The following is a 24,542-nucleotide window of genomic DNA, read 5'->3' on the forward strand; positions in this document are numbered from 1 at the left end:
AGCAAGTTGCCTTGAGAGTTAATATAAATATCCCTCAAAAAGGTCAATTCAATTTCTACTCATGACAAGCATAGCATAATGACCTACGGGAAGAAGGTGGTGGTGGTTTGTATGTGTCGGGGAGAAAAGTGTTTGTGAATCAATCATTCATAAGTTCAGTCCTATTATCACACAAGTTCTAACACAGAGGAGCTGAAGAAAGATAACCTTCATCATTAAACATAAGATTATTATTCACTAGCTTAGCTTCATTATCTTCTTGGCTCTACATGGGAAGAGAATACGTTATATGCAGATTTTCACGTCAATGTCATTCTCAGTTAAACTTCAAGGAAATATAATTATTTTGAATTACGTAGGCACTATGGATTCAATGACTATTGTTATTATTCTATATGTATATACACACATATATATATAATTAGTTAACCTTTTGTAAATTCTAAAAGGACTTGCTGAACTTGAATTTCTGCTCTCAACTAAAAAAAGAGCATTCTTCTTTGTTTGCTACTGGCCACGGCTAAGGATTTTAATCCACCAACATGCATCTACAGTAGGTAAAAGCATGCCTTTTTAAAACATCTACAGTAGCTCTTCGCTACATACACAAGTCAAGAGCCTGTCTTGCATCTAAAACGTGTTGTAATTTTCTCTGAACCAGTTTGCCTCAAGTATATCATGACCAAAACTAAAAGATTTTATGAAAAAGGTTCTCCCTCCTTTTAGTTACCATAATACATGGTGTACATTATTCCTTAGCCATGATGGTAAATAGTTTTCTGTCCTGAACTCCAAACAATACGTATAAGATTTGGGAACATCTTGTATAAATGTAGCCTACTCATAGTCATAGAGATATACAGCACAGAAACAGATCCTTCGGTCCAACTCGTCCATGCTGACCAGATATCCTCACCTAATCTAGTCCCATTGTCAGCACTTGGCTCATATCCCTCTAAACCCTTCCTATTCATATACCCATCCAGATGCCTTTTAAATGTTGCAATTGTACCAGCCTCCACCACTTCCTCCAGCAGTTCATTACACACACACACACACACCCACCCACCCACCCACCACCCTCTGCGGAAAAAGTGGTCTCTTAGGTCCTTTTCATATCTTTCCCCTCTCACTCTAAACCTATGCGCTCTAGTTCTGGACTCCCCCACCTCAGGGAAAGGACCTTGTCGGATTACCCTGTCTATGCTCCTCATGATTTTGTAAACCTCTATAAAGGTCACTCCTCAGCCTCCGATGCTCCAGGGAAAACAGCCACAGTGTATTCAGCCTCTCCCTGTAGCTCAAATCCTCCATGACAACATCCTCAAATCCTCCAACCATGACAAGGTAGCTGAGAAAGTGATAGGTGGACGAAGGTGAGGGAGAGGGTGATAGGTCGGGGGGGGGGGGGGGGGGGGGAGCGATGGACAGATCTGGAGGGCAGTGCCAAATTGGAGGCTTGGGACTGAGATAACGTGGGATGGGGAAATGAGGAAGCTATTGAAATCCATATTTATCCCGTGTGGTTGCAGGGTCCCAAGGTGGAATGAGGCGTTCCTCCTCCAGGCGTTGGGTGATAACGGTTTGGTGGTGGAGGAGGCCCAAGACCTGAATGTCCTTGATGGAATGGGAAGGGGAGTTGAAGTGTTCAGCCATGGGGCAGTAGGTGCAGGTGTCCAGAGATGTTCTCTGAAACGATCCGCAAGAAGGCAACTTGTCTCCCCAATTTAGAGGAGACCACATCAGGTGCAATGGATGCAGTAGAGACATTGGTTTATCACCAGGCCTGTTCAGAATATTGTCTCTTAAGAATTAATGTGCACAGAACAAAATCAAAGTTTAATTTAAAAATTTTAAAGCTATGCCCAAATACCTGGATGAATTTGGCCTAGTCTCTATCTTATGATTTAACTACAAAATAATTAGTAAAATTTAAATGAGAATTTAGCATTTAGAAATCAAACCACCAGATAATTAAAATAAAGAAACAGAAGTTGGCTGAGGTTCCTTCCTCCAAGCTCTTTTAAAATAGAGTCATAGAGATGTACAGCATGGAAACAGACCCTTCGGTCCAACCCGTCCATGCCGACCAGATATCCCAACCCGATCTAGTCCCACCTGCCAGCACCCGGCCCATATCTCTCCAAACCCTTCCTATTCATATACCCACCCAAATGCCTCTTAAATGTTGCAATTGCACCAGCCTCCACCCTCATCTCCACACGTACTACCTTCTGCGTGGAAAAAGTTGCTCCTTAGGTCTCTTTTATATCTTTCCCCTCTCAGCCTAAACCTATACCCTCTAGTTCTGGACTCCCCAACCCCAGGGAAAAGACTTTGCCTATTTACCCTATCCATGCCCCTCATAATTTTGTAAACCTCTCTAAGGTCACCCCTTAACCTCCGCGCTCCAGGGAAAACAGCCCCAGCCTGTTCAGCCTCTCCCTATAGCTCAAATCCTCCAACCCTGGCAACATCCTTGTAAATCATTTCTGAACCCTTTCAAGTTTCTCAACATCTTTCCGATAGGAAGGAGACCAGAATTGCATGCAGTATTCCAACAGTGGCCTAACCAATGTCCTGTACAGCCGCAACATGACTTCCCAACTCCTGTACTCAGTACTCTGACCAATAAAGGAAAGCATACCAAACGCCTTCTTCACTATCCCATCTACCTGGTACTCCACTTTCAAGGAGCTATGAACCTGCACTTCGAGGTCTCTTTGTTGAGCAACACTCCATAGGACCTTGCCATTAAGTGTATAAGGCCTGCTAAGATTTGCTTTCCCAAAGTGCAGCACCTCGCATTTATCTGAATTAAACGTCATCTGCCACTTCTCAGCCCATTGGTCCATCTGGTCCAGATTCTGTTGTAATCGGAGGTAAACCTCTTCGCTGTCCACTACACCTCCAATTTTGATGTCATCTGCAAACTTACTAACACTACCTCTTATGCTCGCATCCAAATCATTTATGTAAATGACAAAAAGTAGAGGACCCAACAGCAATCCTTGTGGCACTCCAATGAAAATACAATTTTTCTTCATTTTGAATCCACCAGGGTAATGAAACAGCAAGTACCACAAGTCTTGTTATGGTTTTTAAATAAGGTTAAAAACGATGGAGAGGAAGTTTGAATTTCATCGTATCCCTTATCGCCAGAATACCAAATTCACAAAAGCAGTGCTCAAATTGAACAAATTGCAACCTCCAACCGTACCCCAGGTATTTGACTTATAGGACCTGCTGGGGTCAGGATTAGGCTAGTGATCAGGACCAGAGGTGGATGGGTACCAAAAATACCACCAGTAGCCTGGATACCAGTTCCCTGGCTCCATCCTGCCCATTGTTGTGCAGGCAGGCTGGCAGGCATCTCACATATGGCAGGACATTGTTTAAACTCAAATCAACCTCTAATAGCCAATTAAAAAGCTGAGCAGGATTTCAGGCCTTTGGAGTTATGGGAGTCAGGGTTAGCTTGCGAGGGCATGCTAGCTGGCATGAAAAGGTAGTTTTTCCCTTTTGAAATTTTTAAATAATTGGACAGGCCAAGTCTATTCCGAAGTGCTCTATCCCTTACTTTCATTGAAACCTTCTGATTGACTCCAGCTTAAACAACCCATCTTCTGTCTTCAAGTGGACAGTGAGACGACCCGGTGGCCATTAATAAATGGCATTGGGAAAAAGTCACAATGTGAGATAAACTTACAAAGGTGAGAACAGGAGTCACATTTTAGCCTGATCGCGGGGTTCAGAAGCCCATCGGGAAAGTCCTGCCCTATGGAGTATAAATACTCACCCTTCGACGCCAACGGTCATTTTGAGTGCGAGCAGCAGCACAGTGTAAAGGAACCCGGAAGGCTACAGCTAAGGTGAGACAGTTTGTTTTAAAATTACTTACCAGTAGCGGGCAGCGGTGTTTTTCTTCTCTCTTTTCACAGAGCCGGAGCAGCAGGGGGAAGTGACGAAGACCAGAGGGGCAGCCGGGTTTTTCCCTATAAAAGCGCGCAGGAGAAGAACCCGAGGCACTATAGAGGTAGTGCCTCCCACCCTCCCTCCTCCTCTAACCTAATAATAAGACCCGTTGTGGTAAGTAGGTAAGTGCTGCATTTTGCTTGTTCTATTCTTTAGACCCAGATTTTTTTTTTAAAAAAGGTTACTTTTAGAGGGATGGCAGTGAAGGCAGTGCAATGTTCCTCTTGCAACATGTTTGAGGTGAGGGATGCCATGGACGTCCCAGCTGATTACACTTGCAGGAAGTGCACCCATCTCCAGCTCCTCCAAGACCGTGTTAGGGAACTGGAGCTGGAGTTGGATGAACCTAGGATCATTCGGGAGGCAGAGGGGGTCATAGATCGGAGCTTTAGGGAAGTAGTAACTCCAAAGATTGCAGACAGATGTGGGACAGTGAGGGGGACTGGGAGGAAGCAGCCAGTGCAGGGACCCCCTGCAGCCGTTCCCCTCAAGAACAAGTATACCGTTTTGGATACTTGTGGGGGGGGACGACTTACCAGGGGTAAGTAATGGGGCTCAGGCCTCTGGCACGGAGCCTGTCCCTGTTGCTCAGAAGGGAAGGGTGGAGAAGAGCAGAGCAATAGTAATTGTGGACTCGATAGTTCGGGGCACAGATAGACGGTTTTGTGGGGCGAGAGACTCACGTTTGGTATGTTGCCTCCCAGGTACAAGGACACGTGATGTCTCTGATCGTGTTTTCCGGGTCCTTAAAGGGGAGGGGGAGCAGCCCGAAGTCGTGGTCCACATTGGCACCAATGACATAGGTAGGAGGAGGGCTGAGGATGTTAGGCAGGCTTTCAGGGAGCTAGGGTGGAAGCTCAGAGTTAGAATAAACAGAGTTGTTGTCTCTGGTTTGTTACCCGTGCCACGTGATAGAGAGTCGAGGAATAGGGAGAGAGAACAGCTAAATGCGTGGCTACAGGGATGGTGCAGGAGGGAGGGATTCTGGTATTTGGATAACTGGGGTTCTTTCTGGGGAAGGTGGGACCTCTATAAGCAGGATGGTCTACACCTGAACCTGAGGGGCACCAGTATCCTTGGCGGGAGGTTTGCTAGTGCTCTTGGGGGGGGGGGGGGGGGGGGTTTAAACTAACTCTGCAGGGGCATGGGAACCTAGACTGTAGCTTTAGGGTGCAAGACCTGGAGTGTAGGGAGGTTAGGAACATGGCATCAATCCCAAAGGAGGGTGCCTGTAAACAGGAAAGTGGCTTGAAGTGTGTATACTTCAATGAAAGAAGTATACGAAATAAGGTAGGTGAACTTGCAGCGTTGGTTGGTACCTGAGACTTCGATGTTGTGGCTATTACGGGACATGGGTAGAACAGGGACAGGATTGGCTGTTACAGGTTCCAGGATTTAAATGTTTTAGTAGGGTCAGAGGTGGGGGTAAAAGAGGGGGAGGTGTGCCATTGCTTGTCAAAGATCGTATTACAGTGGTGGAAAGGACGATGGATGAAGACTCGCCACCTGAGGTAGTTTGGGCTGAGGTTAGGAATAGGAAAGGTGAGGTCACCCTGTTAGGAGTTTTTTTTTACAGGCCTCCTAATAGTCCTGGAAACGGAGAAGAAAGGATTGCGAGGATGATTCAAGAGAAGAGTGAAAGTAATAGGGTGGTTGTTATGGGGGACTTTAACTTTCCTGATATTGATTGGGAAAGCTATAGCTCTAGTTCGTTAGATGGGTCGGTGTTTATCCAATGTGTGCAGGAGGGTTTCCTGACACAATATGTAGATAGGCCAACAAGAGGTGAGGCCATACTGGATTTGGTTCTGGGTAACGAACCAGGCCAGGTGTTAGAATTAGAGGTAGGTGAGCACTTTGGGGACAGTGACCACAATTCGGTGACTTTTACTCTAGTGATGGAGAGGGATAAGTGTGCACTGCAGGGCAAGAGTTATAGCTGGGGTCAGGGAAATTATGATGCGGTGAGGCATGACTTAGGATGCGTGGCTTGGAAAAGTAGGCTTCAAGGCAAGGGCGTAATTGATATGTGGAGCTTGTTCAAGGAGCAACTATTGAGTGTCCTTGATAAGTATGTACCTGTCAGGCAGGGAGGAAAGGGTCGTGTGAGGGAGCCGTGGTTTAATAAGGAATTGGAATCCCTTGTGAAATGGAAGACGGCGGCCTATGTAAAGATGAGGTGTGAAGGTTCAATTGGGGCGATTGAGAATTATAAAGGTAGCCAGGAAGGACCTGAAGAGAGAGCTAAGAGCAGCAAGGAGGGGACATGAACGGTCCTTAGTTGGTAGGATTAGGGAAAACCCTAAGGCTTTCTATAGGTATGTCAGGAATAAAAGAATGACTAGGGTAGGAATAGGTCCAGTCAAGGATAGTAGTGGGAAGTTGCGTGTGGAGGCTGAAGAGATTGGGGAGACACTGAATGAATACTTTTCGTCAGTATTCATTCAGGAACAGGACATTGTTGCCGATGTGAATACTGAGTCACAATTAATTAGAATGAATGGCTTTGAGGTATGTAGGGAAGAGGTGTTGGAAATTCTGGAAAGGGTGAAAATAGATAAGTCCCCTGGGCCTGATGGCATTTAGCCTAGGATTCTCTGGGAAGCAAGGGAGGAGATGGCAGAACCATTGGCCTTGATTTTTATGTCCTCGTTGTCTACAGGAGTAGTGCCAGAAGACTGGAGGCTAGCAAATGTGGTTCCCTTGTTCAAGAAGGGGAGTAGGGATAACCCTAGTAACTATAGGCCAGTGAGTCTCACTTCTGTTGTGGGCAAAGTCTTAGAGAGAATTGTAAGGGATAGGATTTATGAACATCTGGATAGGAATAATGTGATCAAGGATAGTCAGCATGGTTTTGTGAAGGGCGGGTCGTGCCTCACAAACCTTATTGAATTCTTTGAGAAGGTGACTAAGGAGGTGGACGAGGGGAAAGCGGTAGATGTGGTGTATATGGATTTTAGTAAGGCATTTGATAAGGTTCCCCATGGTAGGCTATTTCAAAAAAATACGGAGGTATGGCATTGAGGCTGAGTTGGAGGTTTGGATTAGGAATTGGCTGGCTGGAAGAAGACAGAGGGTAGTAGTTGATGGTAAAGGTTCATCTTGGAGAGCAGTTACTAGCGGTGTTCCGCAAGGATCTGTTTTGGGACCATTGCTGTTTGTCATTTTTATAAATGACCTGGAGGAGGGGCTAGAAGGTTGGGTGAGCAAGTTTGCGGATGATACGAAAGTCGGAGGAGTTGTTGACAGTGAGGAAGGATGTGTCAGGTTACAGCGGGATATAGACAAGCTGCAGAACTGGGCAGAAAGGTGGCAAATGGAGTTCAATGTAGCTAAGTGTGAGGTGATTCATTTTGGTAAGAGTAACAAAAAGATGGAGTACTGGGCTAATGATCGGATACTTGGTAGTGTGGATGAGCAGAGGGATCTTGGTGTCCATGTACACAGATCTTTGAAAGTTGCCACCCAGGTAAATAGTGCGGTGAAGAAGGCGTATGGCATACTGGCTTTTATTGGTAGAGGAATTGAGTTCTGGAGTCCTGAGATCATGTTGCAGTTGTATAAGACTCTGGTGCGGCCGCATCTGGAGTATTGTGTGCAGTTTTGGTCGCCATACTATAGGAAGGATGTGGAGGCACTGGAACGGGTGCAGAGGAGGTTTACCAGGATGTTGCCTGGTATGGTAGGAAGATCGTTTGAGGAAAGGCTGAGGCACTTGGGGTTGTTTTCATTGGAGAAAAGAAGGTTTAGGGGTGACTTGATAGAGGTGTACAAGATGATTAGGGGTTTAGATAGAGTTGACCGTGAGAACCTTTTTCCATGTATGGAGTCAGCTATTACGAGGGGGGCATAGCTTTAAATTAAGGGGTGGTAGGTATAGGATAGATGTTAGGGGTAGGTTCTTTACTCAGCAAGTTGTAAGTTCATGGAATGCCCTGCCAGTAGCAGTGGTGGACTCTCCCTCTTTATGGGCATTTAAGCGGGCATTGGATAGGCATATGGAGGATAGTGGGCTAGTGTAGGTTAGGTGGGCTTGGTTCGGCGCAACATCAAGGACCAAAGGGCCTGTACTGCGCTGTATTCTTCTATGTTCTATATCCCATTAGAATACCAAAAGATACTTCCAAAAAGTACCAGGTGTAATAGGTTTCACAGAAATTTAAACGCAAGATTACATTGTCGATACTGGATTTCCCCATTACAGCACAGTAAAGGATCATGTAGCAAAATTAGAGCAATATATTTGAACTGGCAGTAGAAAAGATTCTTAGAATGGGAAATTCAGCAAGATTAAAGGACCAGTCCTGTCTGATATGTTAAGACAGTATTTCCTCCACATTGAATACAAGGTTTTTTTCTGTTCCAATGTGAACTCCCAAAAGCCAGACAAATGGACTACCCTTCAAGCAGTGTTACAACGTTCAAATTCAATTTGCATTCACGAATGCATCAAAGTATTCCAAGGCACTTCACACAAAAATCGGTACTGAACCAAAAGGACAATTAGCAAAAGTGACCAAAGTGTGGTCAAAGGAGTGAGTATAAGAGAGTGCCTTAAAAATGTGCATGGGTGAAGGCCAAAGAAAAAAAACCTTCTTTAATAAGTTCACGGGACACAAGTGCTGCTGGCAAGACTAGCATTTATTGCCCATCCTAATTGCCCTTGAGAAGGTGGAAATGAGCAACCTTCTTGAACTGTTGGCCTGAGAGCAGCTAATGCAATTCCTTCCTGGTGTTTCAAGGTTAAAAGTTATTTAAACACAAAGAAAAAAAGCACAGTGACTTTGTTAAGAACACACCCACAGACTTATAGAAAGTGTAAAGAATAGACCTTTTTTTTTAAAAAAAACGGCTTTTATTTTGCTATTAGTATTGCTGGTAACTATTTACTGATACAGCCAAAAAACACACCTATTAAACTGCAGGTGAGGTACATTCAGAACCTCAGATATATCTCCAATGTTAAAAACAAATCATAAAGGCAGGCAGTACATATACTAACATATGATAAATAGAAGGCATTGAACGCATGGCGTGGTTGACCATGCCAATCTGTTTACCGAGCTACTAGCCAGCTTTACTCCTCAAACTGAACAGCATCTCATATTTAATCAGCAAAGTGTCTGAGATCGAAGAGAGAACTCCCGCCTTTCCCCAACTCTTAGCCCTTCCCCAATTAAAATCTCCACGTTGTACTTAAGTATGTTAAAGCCCGATTTGGTTTACATCAGTTATCAATGTCAGAAAGTTACCAAGCTGTTATACAAATGAATTCAACTTTTATTTTTTTCCATTACACTTTTAAAAATTTCAGTGGAGGCTGCAGTATTAGCGTTATGAAATCCAATTATACAAAAGTTGAATTAAACTACATCTATAAACAATGGTGCCAAATTGACTTCTTGGTTTGGTTCTATGTTGAGAAATACAGGCTGACAGAGTGCCATTTCCTACCAATAAGGCTGCACCTGTTCATTATGTAAAGTAGATAGGTCAAAAAAAAACTTACAATAATGGCTAACCAAAGTTTAGGTGCATACATGCATATTGTAAAATTGACCAGAGCTATACATCAGCACACCAATGAGCTAGGAAATAAAAACCTTGATTGGCTTTTAAATATTGATAGCAAATGGAATAGTCAGGAACAGTATTACAGATAAATGAGAGGCCAATATAATCAAGACACTATCATACTAAGTTTAACAAACATCAATTCAAGATTCTCTTTAGAAATCAAGTGACTGTAAGTGTGTGGTAGGATGCACTTGGTTTGCATTTTTGCTTTATAGAACACTGCAAAAGGCCTTATGCCTCGGGCGCTTAGCTTGCAAGGCAGCCCGTGTGGCCATTTCAAAAACTTCTCTCACTCCATCTTTAGTTTTTGCTGAGCATTCCATGTATCCATATGCGCAAATCTTGGTGACCATCTCTTTGCCTTCTTCGGGTTTTACAGGTTCCTGTATGAATGAGACAAGGATTACTTAAAAAAAAACAAGAATGTATAATTCCTATCATAATTGGTTAACCTTCAAAAAAGAAAACAGAAAGAACAGTTCTAGTATTCACTATCACATTCCCAAATTGCATAGCACAAAGTTATCAAATTTACTTATTAGTAGGGTGAATTTTTATTTTATAAAAAAAGCACAAACATATTCAAGTTAACTAAGAATGAATGCTGTATGCTGAAAGTTCGACTAACGTTTAAAAAAAAGACCAACTATCTTTTCGCAGCATCATTCAGAAATGTTGGTGTGGGAACACAGTGGTGTTGAAGTAGCAAGAAACTCAAACCTTGGTCATTTTTGATGACAGAACATAGGCGTTCTGCAAAGCCTGTGTTTAGTCTCCCCATTGTTGAGGAAGCCACATTGTGAACAGCAAAACATTACATTAGATTGAATGAAGTGCAGAATACTTGCTGCTTCACCTGGAAGGTGAGTCTGAGGCCATGGATGACATTGGTGGCATGTGGTAATGAAGAGAAGCAACAGGTAGTAGGTAGCCAAACAGATATTACACCTTCTGCAATTGCACGGGAAGGTGCCATGGAACGGGAGGAGATATTGGGAATGGCAGAGGAGTCTACTGAAGAGTGTCCCAGAGGGAAATGGTCCCTACGGAATGCTGGGAGGACTACGAGGACAGGGGAAGAGAATGTGGCTCGTTGTGGCATCCCATTGGAGGCATCTTCAATACTAATGCCACTTTTTCCTAGCTTCCTAACAGTACTGATAGCATGTCAGTGGACTTTAACTCTGCTTTCTTCCCAAAGATGCTGCCAGACTTGCTGAGTTTCTCCACCAATTTCTGTTTTTGTTTCAGATCTCCAGCATCCGCAGTTCTTGGTTTTGTTTTGGGGGGGGGGGGGGGGGGGAGGAGGAGAAGGGAAAAAGAATATTGAACATATGGAATAGGAGCAAAAGTCTATTCAGCTTGAAGTTTGCTCTACCATTCAACAAGATCACAGCTTTTAAATATACATTCCTAACTACCCAGTAAAAAAAAGATCCATCTTCAGCTTAAACAGAATTCAAATGGTGCTGCTTCTACCATCTTGTAAGGCAGAAAATTACAAAGTTGCACAACTGGTTGAAAAATAGGCATTGCGATCTTAAAAAGGGCAATCTTAACTGTGAGTGTTTTGGATTGATCCGCAAGAGCTAACATCCATTCCAAGTTCACCTTGTCAAGACTATTTAAGACCTTTATACACTATAATCCAGTCACCCTCACTCTTCTAAACTCCAACAGAGGTCCAGCTTGTCCAAGCTATTGTCATTAAAATACCCAGTCATTCTAGGCAATCTATTAAGTTGCCCCAATTGCTTTCAATGCATTTATATTCTTACTTAAAACTGCATACACACTACAAGATGCAGTCTCACTCATGCCCTGTATAACAAAAATAATATCCACCCTGATGTTCAATTCCTCTCAAAAGGGTAAGATCCCAGTCGCCTTCTTGTTCTTTCTGTACCCATAGATTACCTTTTATGCTTCGTGCACTAGAGCACCCAAATCCCTCTGCTTATCAGAATTTCACTCATTAAGTAATACTGCTTTTTTTATTCTCCCTAACAAAACAAACACCATATATTTTGAAAATTTGAAAATGAAAGTTACAAGAAGAAACTTGTGACCAAAGGAGAAAAAAACCATAGGATTCCTTTATCACAACAGAAGCATCAAATCACTAAGCTGAATTTTATTGACAATAGTCAATTCACACCACCATATCTGAAAGCAGGAGCTGATCCTATTTTGGCTAATGATGGAACCCTCAGATTATCCTGCAGAGGCTGCTGTCTAATTAAGGATGGAGTCCCACTCTCAAGAACTGAGTCAAATGAGAGGGCAGTCAAATTCTGCAGCAGTAATGTTGACACTGCAATACAGGCAAGGCGGCAGCCTCAAAGATCAGGGAAATTCAGACCCAGTGTGGAGCACTGACAATGAACTACTGAGTCTCTCTCCCATGAGTGGAGAGTCTCTCAAAAGGGACCTGTGACCCCCACCAACCCTGAATACATACTGGCCGTCTCCCCACATAGAAGCAGGGTCACCTGCCAGAGACTAAAAACTTGCAGAAGCAAGAAGTGGTTTTGAAAAATCAGGCTTCTCATCACATACAAAGTGGCAGCAAATAATTTCAGGCTTTCATTCAGATATTTCCCTGTGCCACTTTTTCAGCCCTCCCACCCAATCATTAATGGGCTGATGAAATTCAATCCACTGCTTGTAAAAGCCGATATTGAAATTTTTCCTCTACAAACCTGCTTCATTTTTGCCAATTCTCTCCGTGTGTGCTCATCATTTCTCAGATCTTTTTTGTTCCCGACGAGAATAATTGGCACACTAGGGCAAAAGTGTTTCACTTCTGGGGTCCATTTCTCAGGGATATTTTCTAATTTGAAGAAAAAAAATGTTAAAAACAGGAACATTTTTCTTTATAATATTAAATCACAGCATAGGAAGAGGCCACTCTGCCAATAAAGTCTATGCCAACACTTTGAGGCCATAAAATATAGAAGCAGAAGTAGACCATTCAGATCATCGAGTCTGCTCTGCCATTCAATGAGATCTCGGCTGATCTGATCATGGTGTTACCACTATAAAGGCAGTCAGCATGGCTTTGCGAGGGGCAGGTCATACCTCACAAATCTTATTGAGTTCTTTTAGGAGGTAACAACAGGTTGATGAAGGTCGAGCAGTGGATGCGGTGTATATGGGCTTCAGCATGACATTTGATAAGGTTACCCATAGTAGGCTCAGTCATAAAATCAGAAAGTATGGGATACAGGGAGATTTGGCTATCTGGATTCAGAACTGGTTGGCTGGCAGAAGGCAGAGAGTGATTGTAAATGAAAAGTATTCTGCCTTGGGGTCAGTGTTGAGTGGGGTCCAGCAGGGCTTTGTTCTTGGGCCATTGCTCTTTATAGTTTTTATAAATGACTTGGATGAGGAAACTGGAGGGGTAGGTTAGCAAATTTGCAGATGACACAAAGGTTGAAGGTGTCGTTGATAGTATTGAGGGCTATTGCAGGCTGCAGCACGACATAGACAGGATGCAGAGTTGGGCTGCGAAATGGCAGATGGAGTTCAACTTGGATAAATGCGAAGTGATGCATTTAGGAAGGTCAAACTCGAATGCTGAATATAGGATTAAAGACAGGATTCTTGACAGTGTGGAGGAACAGAGGGATCTTGGTGTGCAAATACATAGATCCCTCAAAGTTTCCAACCAAGTGGATAGGGTTGTTAAGAAAGCATATGGTGTTTTGGCTTTCATTAAAAGGGGGATCGAGTTTAAGAGCTGCGAGGTTTTGCTACAGCTCTACAAGTCCCTGGTGAGACCACACAAGAATATTGTGTCCAGTTCTGGTCGCCCTACTATAGGAAAGATAGAGGCTTTGGAGAGGGTGCAAAGAAAGTTTACCAGGATGCTGTCTGGACTGGAGGGCTTGCCTTATGAAGAGAGGCTGAATAAGCTCGGACTTTACTCTCTGGAGGAGGAGGAAGAGAGGTGACCTGATCAAGGTATACAAGATAATGAGAGGAACGGATAGAGTCAATAGCCAGAGACTTTTCCCCAGGGCAGGACTGACTGGTACAAGGGGTCATAGTTTTAAAGATATTAGGAGAAAAGTTTAGAGGAGACGTCAGAGGTAGGTTCTTTACGCAGAGAGTTGTGAATGCATGGAATGCGTTGCCAGCGGTGGTGGTGGAAGCAGAGTCATTGGGGACATTTAAGCGACTGCTGGACATGCAAATGGTAGCAGTGAGTTGAGGGGAGCGTAGGTTAAGTTATTTTATTTTACATTAGGATTACACTACAGGTGTAGTTGTTCTTGCTGGTGCCCTGTTGGAACAAGCTGAACAGTTACTGGACCGTGGTATTCACCCTATTCGCATAGCTGATGGTTATGAACTGGCTGCTCGCCATACCATTGAACACCTGGACAAAATAAGTGATTGCTATTTGGATCTATCGGAAAACTAAGGGCCCCTTATTCAAACAGCTATGACAACACTTGGCTCTAAAGTGAGAGTACAAATTGTATGAACTGTACTGATTTGTTTCAGCAATGCCCATGTAAAAATTGTAGTTTTATGTAGAGTTTCCAAATGCAGCTTGCAATTGTGGTCTTTTACTAAGGTGTTAGGTAAGCATCTTGCCACAGAGAAGGTTAATGTGGTGCAAGAGTATTGTCATTTTGCGCATTGTGGATCATTTATTAGTCGGTCCAACATTATATTTGAAATATAGTAGTGATGAGGGAATTTTGCAATTAAGGGGATAGATAAAGATGTCAATAACCACAACCACTAATTCTGAAGAAATGTGTTGTCTACACATTGCTAGGGTAAGGGATATCTTAGCAGCAGACAGTAATATTGTTGTCCATATTAGAACAAACAATATGGGGAGTGGAATAAAACAGCTTGTATTTATATAGTTCCTTTTAATCTTTTGGGACATTCAGAAGCACTTAACTGTCTTTCAAGTATATTTGAAGTGTAGTCACTGTTGCAATCTAAGAAATGTGGCATCCAGATTTTAAACACCATGTTCTCTCAAACCCCAGTATGATAATGACCTGAACCTGTTTTATTGATTACCAATATTGGCTGTGACATTAAAAATTACTTGACTACTTCTCTTTGAAAAGGGTATATTAGAGAGATACTTCACATTCGGGTAAGATCAGAAAGATGACATCAATTTTGACGACTCCTCTAGAAAAAGGGTTCTGCTTTTCATGTCATACTTGCTTTATACAAACCTGGATTGTCAGTCTAGAATTTTGTGCTCGAGTCTCTGGAGTAGGACTTTACCCATAATTTTCCACCTCATGAATCTCTACTGCTGAGCCATAGGTGATTAGCTCCTCCTGTGATACTATCAGGAGTTAGGAGCTAGCTTAATAAAGCAAGAACTTGAGGTTATTCTAGAAGATGATTGAACCACATACAAACCTGCCCTGGAGAAAGATAGATGGGAAGACTTCATCTAAAAGAAGTGGTGTGGGAATGAATAATATCCCATGTAAAGGAATCAATGAAGAAACAAAGCACTGAAGGTGAATATAACACAAAAGGGAGCATACATTGCAAATAGGTGTGTAAAACAAAAGATTAAAATTAAAATGAGAGAATCTATTAAGAATGCTGGCAGGTGGGACTAGATTGGGTTGGGATATCTGGTCGGCATAGACAGGTGAGACCAAAGGGTCTGCTTCTGTGCTATACATTTCTATGACTCTAACCCTCAGCACAACATCGTGGGCCATAGGGCCTGATCTGTGTTGTACTTTTCTATGTTCTAACTCTTAATCCCCTTACTGCTTGAAAATGTGTCTCGCTCAGCCTGAAATGTACTCACTCAATGAACAAGTCATGATAACCGTCTGCAGTAAAAGATTTCACACATTCAGCATCCTCAGCAGAAATTCCTCCTCACTTGGTCCTAAATGGGCAGGCCCTTAATGAGATTTTGGCCTGATCATAGATATTCTTAAATGGGAATACCTTTGTATGTCTATGGTTTAGCCATTGGATAGACAGTTGGATGGCAACGCAGAGTGTTGCCAAAAGTGTGGATTCAATTCCATCATCAGCTGAGGTTACTATGAAGGATTCTCCTTCTTGGCCTCTCCCCTCACCTGAGGTGTGGAGTGGTGATCCTCAGGCTAAATCACCACCTGTCATCTCTAGCAGCCCTATGGTCTGGGAAGACTATGGTGACTAACTGTATTTTACCTTTCAATCATTCTGAACTCCAGAAGAATGGGGAGAACATTTTACTGACCACCAAAACAAACTTATCGTACTGTGCTCGGATGAAAAAAAAAAGATTGCCTGCAGAAAAAGAAGGGCTTTGGATTAGGGTAGACAGATTTTTATTTAAAAAGGCAGAAATCGGGCCAAAGTAGTCTAGAAACAGCCCTTTATGAAATATATGAGCAACAAGCACAGCCAACTGTTTTTCTAGGAGTATTCAAGACTGGATAAAGAGGAAAAGAGGGGCTTTTAACAGAAACAAAAGGAGCAAATCAGGAAGATCCTACTGAAATGTAGAAAGTGCAAGGAACTTAAAGCAACTGGGAGACCAAAGAAAAAAAAATAAACTAGTGGGTAAGATTAGGTAGAATCCCAAAGATATTTTGTAAGTATATCACAGGAAAGAGAATAATCAGACTAAGAGGTAAAAACAATGACTGCAGATGCTGGAAACCAGAGTCTAGATTAGAGTGGTGCTGGAAAAACACAGCAGTTCAGGCAGCATCCGAGGTGCAGTAAAATTGACCTTTCAGGCAAAAGCCTTTCATCAGGAATACAGGGCTTTTGCCCGAAACGTCGATTTTACTGCTCTTCGGATGCTGCCTGAACTGCTGTGTTTTTACAGCACCACTCTAATCTGGACCCTAACCAGGCTAAGAGTCAGGTCCCTCTCAGGACCATGGAGGCAATTGGTGTGTGCAGCTGGAGGACAATGGTAAGGTGGTAAACAAGTCTTCACATTTTTTTTCACTGAGAGGATGCGGATTAGGTTGCAGAATTCTGGAAGCAGGACAGAGGGTCTTTAGCAGTTTGACGTGGGGAGAGAGAGGTATTGGAGAGCTTAAAATGTAGGGATGATTAGTAAGTTTGTGGATGATATGAAAATACCAAAGTTTTGTACAGCTCCAACATAAGCTCCCTGCTCTAATAATCTATGCCACAACAGTAAGCCTTATCTATTCTAATAGGTGTGCTGTCTGCTGCACTCCAAGATCTCTCAATTTCTCCAAGCTTCCTAGTGTCCTGCCATTCATTGAATACTCCCTGGTTGTGATACTTCTTTCGAAGTACATCACTTCGCACTGATCAAGGTTAAATTTCATCTGCCACTAATTCTGCCCATTTGAACAATTGGTCTATATCTTTCTGTAACCGAAGACCTACTTCCTCACTGTCACTAGTCACAACTGGAGTACTCTGCACATCTCTGGTAACCACAGGAAGGATGCAATGTACTGAAGTGAGTGCAGAGGAGATTTATCAGGATCTTTCCTGGGATGGAGCAGTTTAGTGATGAAGAGAAGCTGTATAAGTGAAAGTCATTTTCTTTAGAGCAGGGAAAGCTGAGGGAGGAATTGAACTGTAAAGATTGTGAGGGATATGGGCAGAATGGATAGAAAGCAGTTAAAAAGTCAATCATCAAGAGGCATCATTTAAAAAAAAAAAACAAAAAGCAGGTTTAGAGGGGATTTGAGGAAAATCTTTTCACTCAGAGGGTGATGGGAATCTAGAAAGCACTGCCTGGGAGGGGAAGAAAGCTTACAACCTTTAAAAAGTACTTGGAAGAACACTCAAAATGTCCTAATGTTCAAAGGTTATGGGCCAAGTGCTAGAAAGTTGGACTAATGTAGATTTTACAGTAGTTTTTGTCAGAGCAGATTTGATGGACCAAAAGAGCCTGTTCTGTATTGTAAGATGCTATTAATATCACAGCAGCTTCCAATTCCCAGATAAATGACACACAAATGCCTTCAAGTTATAAAGATTCCCAACAAGATTTTGAGAACAGCAATGAAAAGTCAAAACCAATGACATTACTAAACAGCAATAGCTGAAGAGAACTAAAAAAGACTTCTGCACGAACACTAACAGAATTAAAGCAAACGACATTATACATTAATAGCTGTGAGGCTAAGGCAAGCTTTTAGTTAGTGCACTAGCTATTAATCTTTTAAATATAAAAAGATAATGAATGATGAAACCTGGAAACTGAACTTTTGTTTTGAGAAATCTAAGTGGCAAGTTGGGTGCTCTCAATTGTACAATCCTTATTACAAAGCTAATGTATGTTAAACCATAACATCATTAATTTTTATTCAACAGGCATAACTTTTTTGTATTAGCATTAAAATTACCCTTCATTAAAAAGGGCACTAATTTCTACATAAGCTAACCAGAATGAAGTGTAAAACCTAACAATGAACAAACACCAGTATCTGTAACCAACTGTAAGAACTAAGATTAAACACACATACAATCTAGTATAATAAGTAGTACACTCTTACCTAAACTGTCAGGGCTATCAATAGAAAAACACATTAGAATAACGTCTGTATCTGGATAGGAGAGAGGCCTAAGCCGATCATAATCTTCCTGTCCTGCCGTGTCCCAAAGTGCCAGTTCAACCTAGAGAACAAAATAATTTTCAGAATATCAAATGTGGAATAGTTAAAACACTCTCTCAAATGAACTCTTGTATACACCGGACTGATAGTCAAATTGTTTTAAAATGTTTTATTCCCTTCAAGGAAATTCACTCTTTCGTATTAAATTATTCTTTCTCAAGTGTCTGCTAAACCCAATTTTTCAGAGAGAAAAGCAAGCTTGCATATTGTGAGCCATTCAAAATAATGGATGAATATTATACTCAAGAGTTACTGAGATACTAATGTGGAGATTGTTGAAAAATTAAGGTCAGCAAGGATGATATCTGAAGAATGCAATACAGTTCCCTTTTGCATGGAGAAGTCTATCCTAACCAATCAGATAAAGCACAGAAATGTTGAAGCGTTCCCTTATTGTGCCTCAACCCACCAACATCATAATTCCATAACAAAACTACAGATCATAAATACATCTAACAGGGAATACAAGAGGAGCGTGGTTAAAATGTGAAACTTGATGCCGCAGAGTAACTGAGACAAATGGCAGAATGCATTTATACAGTAAATAAAACCTGAGGTACAAAAGAGTGTCTGTTGTTAGGGTTGGATGAGGGGAGGAGACTGGAGTGGAGCATATACAGATCAGGGCTGAAAATGTGTTGCTGGAAAAGCGCAGGAGGTCAGGCAGCATCCAGGGAACAGGAGAATCGACATTTCGGGTATAAGCCCTCCTGAAGAAGGGCTTATGCCCGAAACGTCGATTCTCCGGTTCCCTGGATGCTGCCTGACCTGCTGCGCTTTTCCAGCAACACATTTTCAGCTCTGATCTCCAGCATCTGCAGTCCTCACTTCCTCCTCAAAAATATACAGATCAGTTCAATTGGAAGGCCTGTTTCTGTGCTGAAAGATGTTTGTAACTTCAAGTAAGGTGACTTCACCACTGGAATCAATGGAGTCAGGGAGGGTCCCAGAAGACTGGAAAATGGCTAACATAACCCTGTTTAAAAAGAAGAGAATGAGGCAGAAGACAGAAAATAATAGGCCAGATATCTTGGCCTCAATTGCCGTAAGATTTTAAAGAGCCCATTATTAAGGATGAGGTTGCACAGTGCTTGGAAGTGCATGGTGAAATAGGCCGGAGTCAGCACAGCTTTGCCAAGGGGAGGGCATGCCTGACAAATGTTAGAATTCTTTGGAGATAACTTGCAGGCAAGTTAGACAAAGGGGAGTCAGTGGATGTGATCTATTTTCCAGAAGGTCTCTGGACAAGATTTCGAAAAAGGAGGCTACCAGATTAGATGAAAGCCCATTGTGTTATGGGAAAAGGTACTGAAACAGACAGAGGATTGGCTGATTGGCAGAGATTGAGTATGAAGGGCCCTTTTCAGGATAGCAGCCAGAGACTCATGGAGTTCTGCAAAGTTCAAAGTTGGGATCATAACTATTCACATTATACATTAAAGATCTGGATGAAGGAACTTACAGCATTGTTGCTAAGTTGCAGATGACACAAAGATAGGTGAAAGGACAGGTAGGTGTGGGAAGGCGTGTGAGGTTATGCACTTCGGTATGAAGAGGTGGTATGGAATATTTTCCAAATGGGGAAACGCTTTGGAAATCCGCAGCACAAAAGGGATTGAGAGATGCTGTTCAAGATTCTCTCAAGGTTAACATGCAGTTAAGGCCGTAAATGGAATGTTAGCATTCATCTCAGAACAACTAGAATGTACTACTACAGCTCAAGGTTTGTATGAAGGCTTTGGCCAGGTCGCATTTGGAATATTGCCCTGAACCTAAGAACGGTATGGAAGGGGGCGGTTGAAGAGGAGGTCGGCGGTTTGAGGAGAAAGGAAATATTCAGAGGAGGTTTACACAAATAATTGTCCCAGTAAGGACTCTGGGGCTGTACTCGGGCACATGCATAAAAGGTAACAATCATATTGCGACTTACAGAATTCCAGGAGGCCTAGATAAAATGGATGTGAACAAATGCTTCTATGAGTAGGAGAGTGTCGGACCAGAGGGCAGTCTCAGAGTGAAGGGACGACCCTTTAGAACAGAGAGGAAGATGAATTTCTTCAGCCAAAAAAAGAAGAGCATGGTTAATCTGTGTAACTCATTCTCATAGGTAGTGGTGGAGGCCAAGTCATTGAGTGTATTTAAGACAGAGATATGTTCTTGATAGCAAGGGGATCGAGGATTATAGGGAGAAATCAGGAGAATGAGTTTAAGACACATATCAGCCATGATCGATGGGCCTAATTCTGCTCCATATCTTAATGGTCTTACCAAGAGGAGAAAGAGGGGTTTGGCCTGCAGAATTTATTCAACATAGGAACAAGAGAAGATCATGTGGATTGACATGAGTAGTTCATATGAAAATAAAACTTTGGTTGCACTTCCTTCAACGTTCCAACCACTAGCTCCTTCCACTACCACTCAATTCTGAGATCTAACCATTAACATATGAAAAAAGTTACAGGGAATACAGGGAATACCAGGCAACACAATACAGTAATTAAAAACTTGCAAATGATACTCAATGTATTATGCAAACAGAACCATATATCATTTATTACCAACCTGTTTTCCATCCACTTCAATATCTGCTACATAATTTTCAAAAACTGTTGGAACATACACCTCAGGAAACTGATCTTTACTGAAGACGATGAGTAGACATGTTTTCCCACAGGCACCATCACCAACTATAACCAGTTTTTTGCGTATGGCAGCCATCACTGTAAAGTGAAAATTACAGTTATAAGAGCACTGAATGACAAAAATCAATTCTATTGTAAATTCATATGATTCCAACAGTAAGGAGACTTTTTTTTATTTTAAAATCTTCAGATATTTGTGGTCTTAATTTATAAGCTCATTTCAAAAAAATTGTGCAGTAAAATTTGCAGTTAGCTTTTGAGCGTGACCTCTGTGGAAACACAGAGGGAATGACAAAAATTTAATACAGACTAGAAAATGAATCTGAGACTTTCTGGTGACCTGTTTATCTTGAAAGTGGTCAATTTGTACTGTCTATTTATGATGACACTGATCCAATTATCTGGCTTTTCAGATGAATAGTGTATTTGTGATACAGCACTAGGTAAGATAGTTGCCAATACTTCTACTGTACTTAAATGAGAAGCATCTTTTTCAGGCACTCATTTGTTGCTTGCCAATAATAAAGGTTTCTGGTTTAAAAGGTTTAGACAATTATCAGGAAACACAATGAATGCATCAGTTAATTGATGCAATGTATTTGAAAAATGTGGGTGGCGCAATAGCTTAGTGCGTCAAAGCTTCAGTATACTGTGGTCATCACACAAGTTGCTGTAGATTCTCCATTTATGAGGTTGCTAATCATGACATTATAATGGCATGTGAATAGTACATGAACACCAGGCAACATCAAGGAAAGCAAATAAAGATCCTATCAGCTGGCAGAAACCCAAAAGGAATTCTCCAGTTGCTCCTCTCAACCGGAGATGAGAAAGGTGGTGGCCGGGGCGATCCAATATTGTAGAATATTTCAGTACTGAAGTGGCTAGCAAACAGCAAATAATTTTTTAAAACTTCACAAGTGGGGCTCATATTATAGCAGTGCGGTCGAGAATAGCATTCTTGCATGCTGACACAATATTCAAACCTAGATGTCCTACCGTGAAATGTAATCTTTAGTTTCAAAATCAGCTCCCAATTTCCTGACAACAATAGCGTAGTTAGAAATATTCAGGTCAAACTTGGATTTTAAAAAAGGCTTTCCTACCACTTAGGTCACTGGTTATATAAAATATTAATTTGCTCACATGCATAAAATGTTCTGTGGTAACAAATTTCTGCCTGACAAAAAGATTCTAAATCAATTAACGTCGATATCAAAGATCGTGCAAACGTATTCTCTGCACACTCAAAGGAATTAGCAATTCAAGTCAAGGTTAGAAAAAAAAAGTAGCAAACAGAATTGTTATATGAATGCACTATTCAGCAGATACAAAGCAACATTTTCAGCTGGTTGCACAGAAGTAGACGTAGGAACAGTAAACAAAATCCAGAAGTATTACATACAAAACAAATTGTTAACATTCTACAAAAAAAAGTACACTGGTTATTTAACCTACTGTTAATTATTTTCAGTGTAAACCTGGAACATTTCCTTTCTATTTTGCCATTTGACTTTGTACTCCAGAAATATACCACAAAACATACATAGAAACATCGAAAAATACAGCGCAGTATTTTGGCCCTCGATGTTGCGCCGATCCAAGCCCACCTAACCTACACTAGCCCACTATCCTCCATATGCCTATCCAATGCCCATTTAAATGCCCATAAAGAGGGAGAGTCCACCACTGCTACTGGCAGGGCATTCTATGAACTCACGACTCGCTGAGTAAAGAATCTACCCCTAACATCTATCCTATACCTACCACCACTTAATTTAAAGCTATGCACCCTCGTAATAGCTGACTCCATTCGTGGAAAAGGTTCTCACGGTCAACCCTATCTAAACCCCGAATCATCTTGTACACCTCTATCAAGTCACTCCTAAACCTTCTTTTCTCCAATGAAAACAGCCCCAAGTGCCTCAGCCTTTCATACGATCTTCCTACCATACCAGGCAACATCCTGGTAAACCTCCTCTGCACCCGTTCCAGTGCCTCCACATCCTTCCTATAGCATGCCGACGGAAAATGCACACAATACTCCAGACGTGGCCGCACCAGAATCTTATACAACTGCAACATGACCTCAGGACTCCGGAACCCAATTCCTTTACTAATAAAAGCCAGTACACCATATGCCTTCTTCACTGCACTATTTACCTGGGTAGCAACTTTCAGAGATCTGTGTACATGGACACCAAGATCCCTCTGCTCATCCACACTACCAAGTATCTGACCATTAGCCCAGTACCCCATCTTTTTGTTATTCTTACCAAAGTGAATCACCTCACACTTATCTACATTGAACTCCATTTGCCACCTTTCTGCCCAGCTCTGCAACCACTGTAACCTGACACATCCTTCCTCACTGTCAACAACTCCTCCGACTTTCGTATCATCCGCAAACTTGCTCACCCAACCTTCTAGCCCCTCCTCCAGGTCATTTATAAAAATAACAAACAGTAATGGTCCCAAAACAGATCCTTGCGGAACACCGCTAGTAACTGCTCTCCAAGATGAACCTTTACCATCAACAACTACCCTCTGTCTTCTTCCAGCCAGCCAATTCCTAATCCATACCTCAAACTCAGCCTCAATGCCATACCTCTGTATTTTTTTGAAATAGCCTACCATGGGGAACCTTATCAAATGCCTTACTAAAATCCATATACACCACATCTACCGCTTTCTCCTCGTCCACCTCCTTAGTCACCTTCTCAAAGAATTCAATAAGGTTTGTGAGGCACGACCTGCCCTTCACAAAACCATGCTGACTATCCTTGATCACATTATTCCTATCCAGATGTTCATAAATCCTATCCCTTACAATTCTCTCTAAGACTTTGCCCACAACAGAAGTGAGACTCACCGGCCTATAGTTACTAGGGTTATCCCTACTCCCCTTCTTGAACAAGGGAACCACATTTGCTAGCCTCCAGTCTTCTGGCACTATTCCTATAGACAACGAGGACATAAAAATCAAGGCCAAGGACTCTGCAATTTCCTCCCTTGCTTCCCAGAGAATCCTAGGCTAAATGCCATCAGGCCCAGGGGACTTATCTATTTTCACCTTTTCCAGAATTTCCAACACCTCTTCCCTACATACCTCAAAGCCGTCCATTCTAATTAATTGTGACTCAATATTCACATCGGCAACAATGTCCTGTTCCTGAGTGAATACTGACGAAAACCTTCCAAAACAGATCTATACTGTACTAACAGACATTATAAATTGACCACTCCAGAGACAAACAAGTTGACTGACTGAAAATTCAGAAACTATGATAGCATAACAAGTATACAATTTAAACAAAACAACTCTCTTCATACCACAAATTTCCAAGCAAACATACTTATTGGAAGGCTGCCAAAGGTCATCTTCATCTAGTCCCAGCAAAGCATGCTGAACACAAAAAAAAGGCCCAAACACATTAAACAGTTTCATACTGAAGGCCCAGAGCTACTGTCAGCCATTCTGCCTCAACAAATCAGTGTCATTTTGCAAGTGAAGTATTCTAAATTGATTTCAGTACCTTGTCTTCAATGGTTTATTTTCTTTTCTCCAAAAGAAAACTAACTTGTGGTTTACACTGCGAAGTGTTTGAAAAATTGCAGAATGCAGTCCTTTAGTTTAGCGTCATCATTGGAGCTATTATTGCAACTTTTTCTGTTCTGCTAAAACAAGGCATTTTCCCCCAGTGCAACACAGAGGGCGCTTGTACAGTCTGAC

At 42.0% G+C, this 24,542-nt stretch overlaps 1 protein-coding gene across 3 annotated transcripts in view; it reads right to left on the reverse strand.

The window, feature by feature from the left end:
• Positions 1-8,860: 8,860 nt before the first annotated feature.
• The window catches only part of LOC122558846 (transforming protein RhoA), a 53,930-nt gene continuing 38,248 nt past the window's right edge, over positions 8,861-24,542 (reverse strand). For 2 of the 3 annotated variants that reach the window (XM_087994092.1, XM_087994091.1), the window contains exons 2-5: positions 20,730-20,887; positions 18,048-18,168; positions 12,255-12,385; positions 8,861-9,935 (exon numbers count right to left, since the gene is read on the reverse strand). In XM_087994092.1, coding sequence (XP_087850218.1) covers positions 9,762-9,935; positions 12,255-12,385; positions 18,048-18,168; positions 20,730-20,885 — 582 coding nt within the window. In that variant the 5' untranslated portion in view covers positions 20,886-20,887 and the 3' untranslated portion in view covers positions 8,861-9,761. Of the gene's footprint in view, positions 10,823-12,254; positions 12,386-18,047; positions 18,169-20,729; positions 20,888-24,542 lie in introns of all 3 variants that reach the window. The other variant, XM_087994093.1, reaches the window with a different exon arrangement.

The sequence above is a fragment of the Chiloscyllium plagiosum genome, unplaced genomic scaffold (genome assembly GCF_037043375.1).
Source record: "Chiloscyllium plagiosum isolate Xiang-an unplaced genomic scaffold, Cpla_swu_hap1 HiC_scaffold_14, whole genome shotgun sequence".
NCBI classification, from domain to species: Eukaryota; Metazoa; Chordata; class Chondrichthyes; order Orectolobiformes; family Hemiscylliidae; genus Chiloscyllium; species Chiloscyllium plagiosum.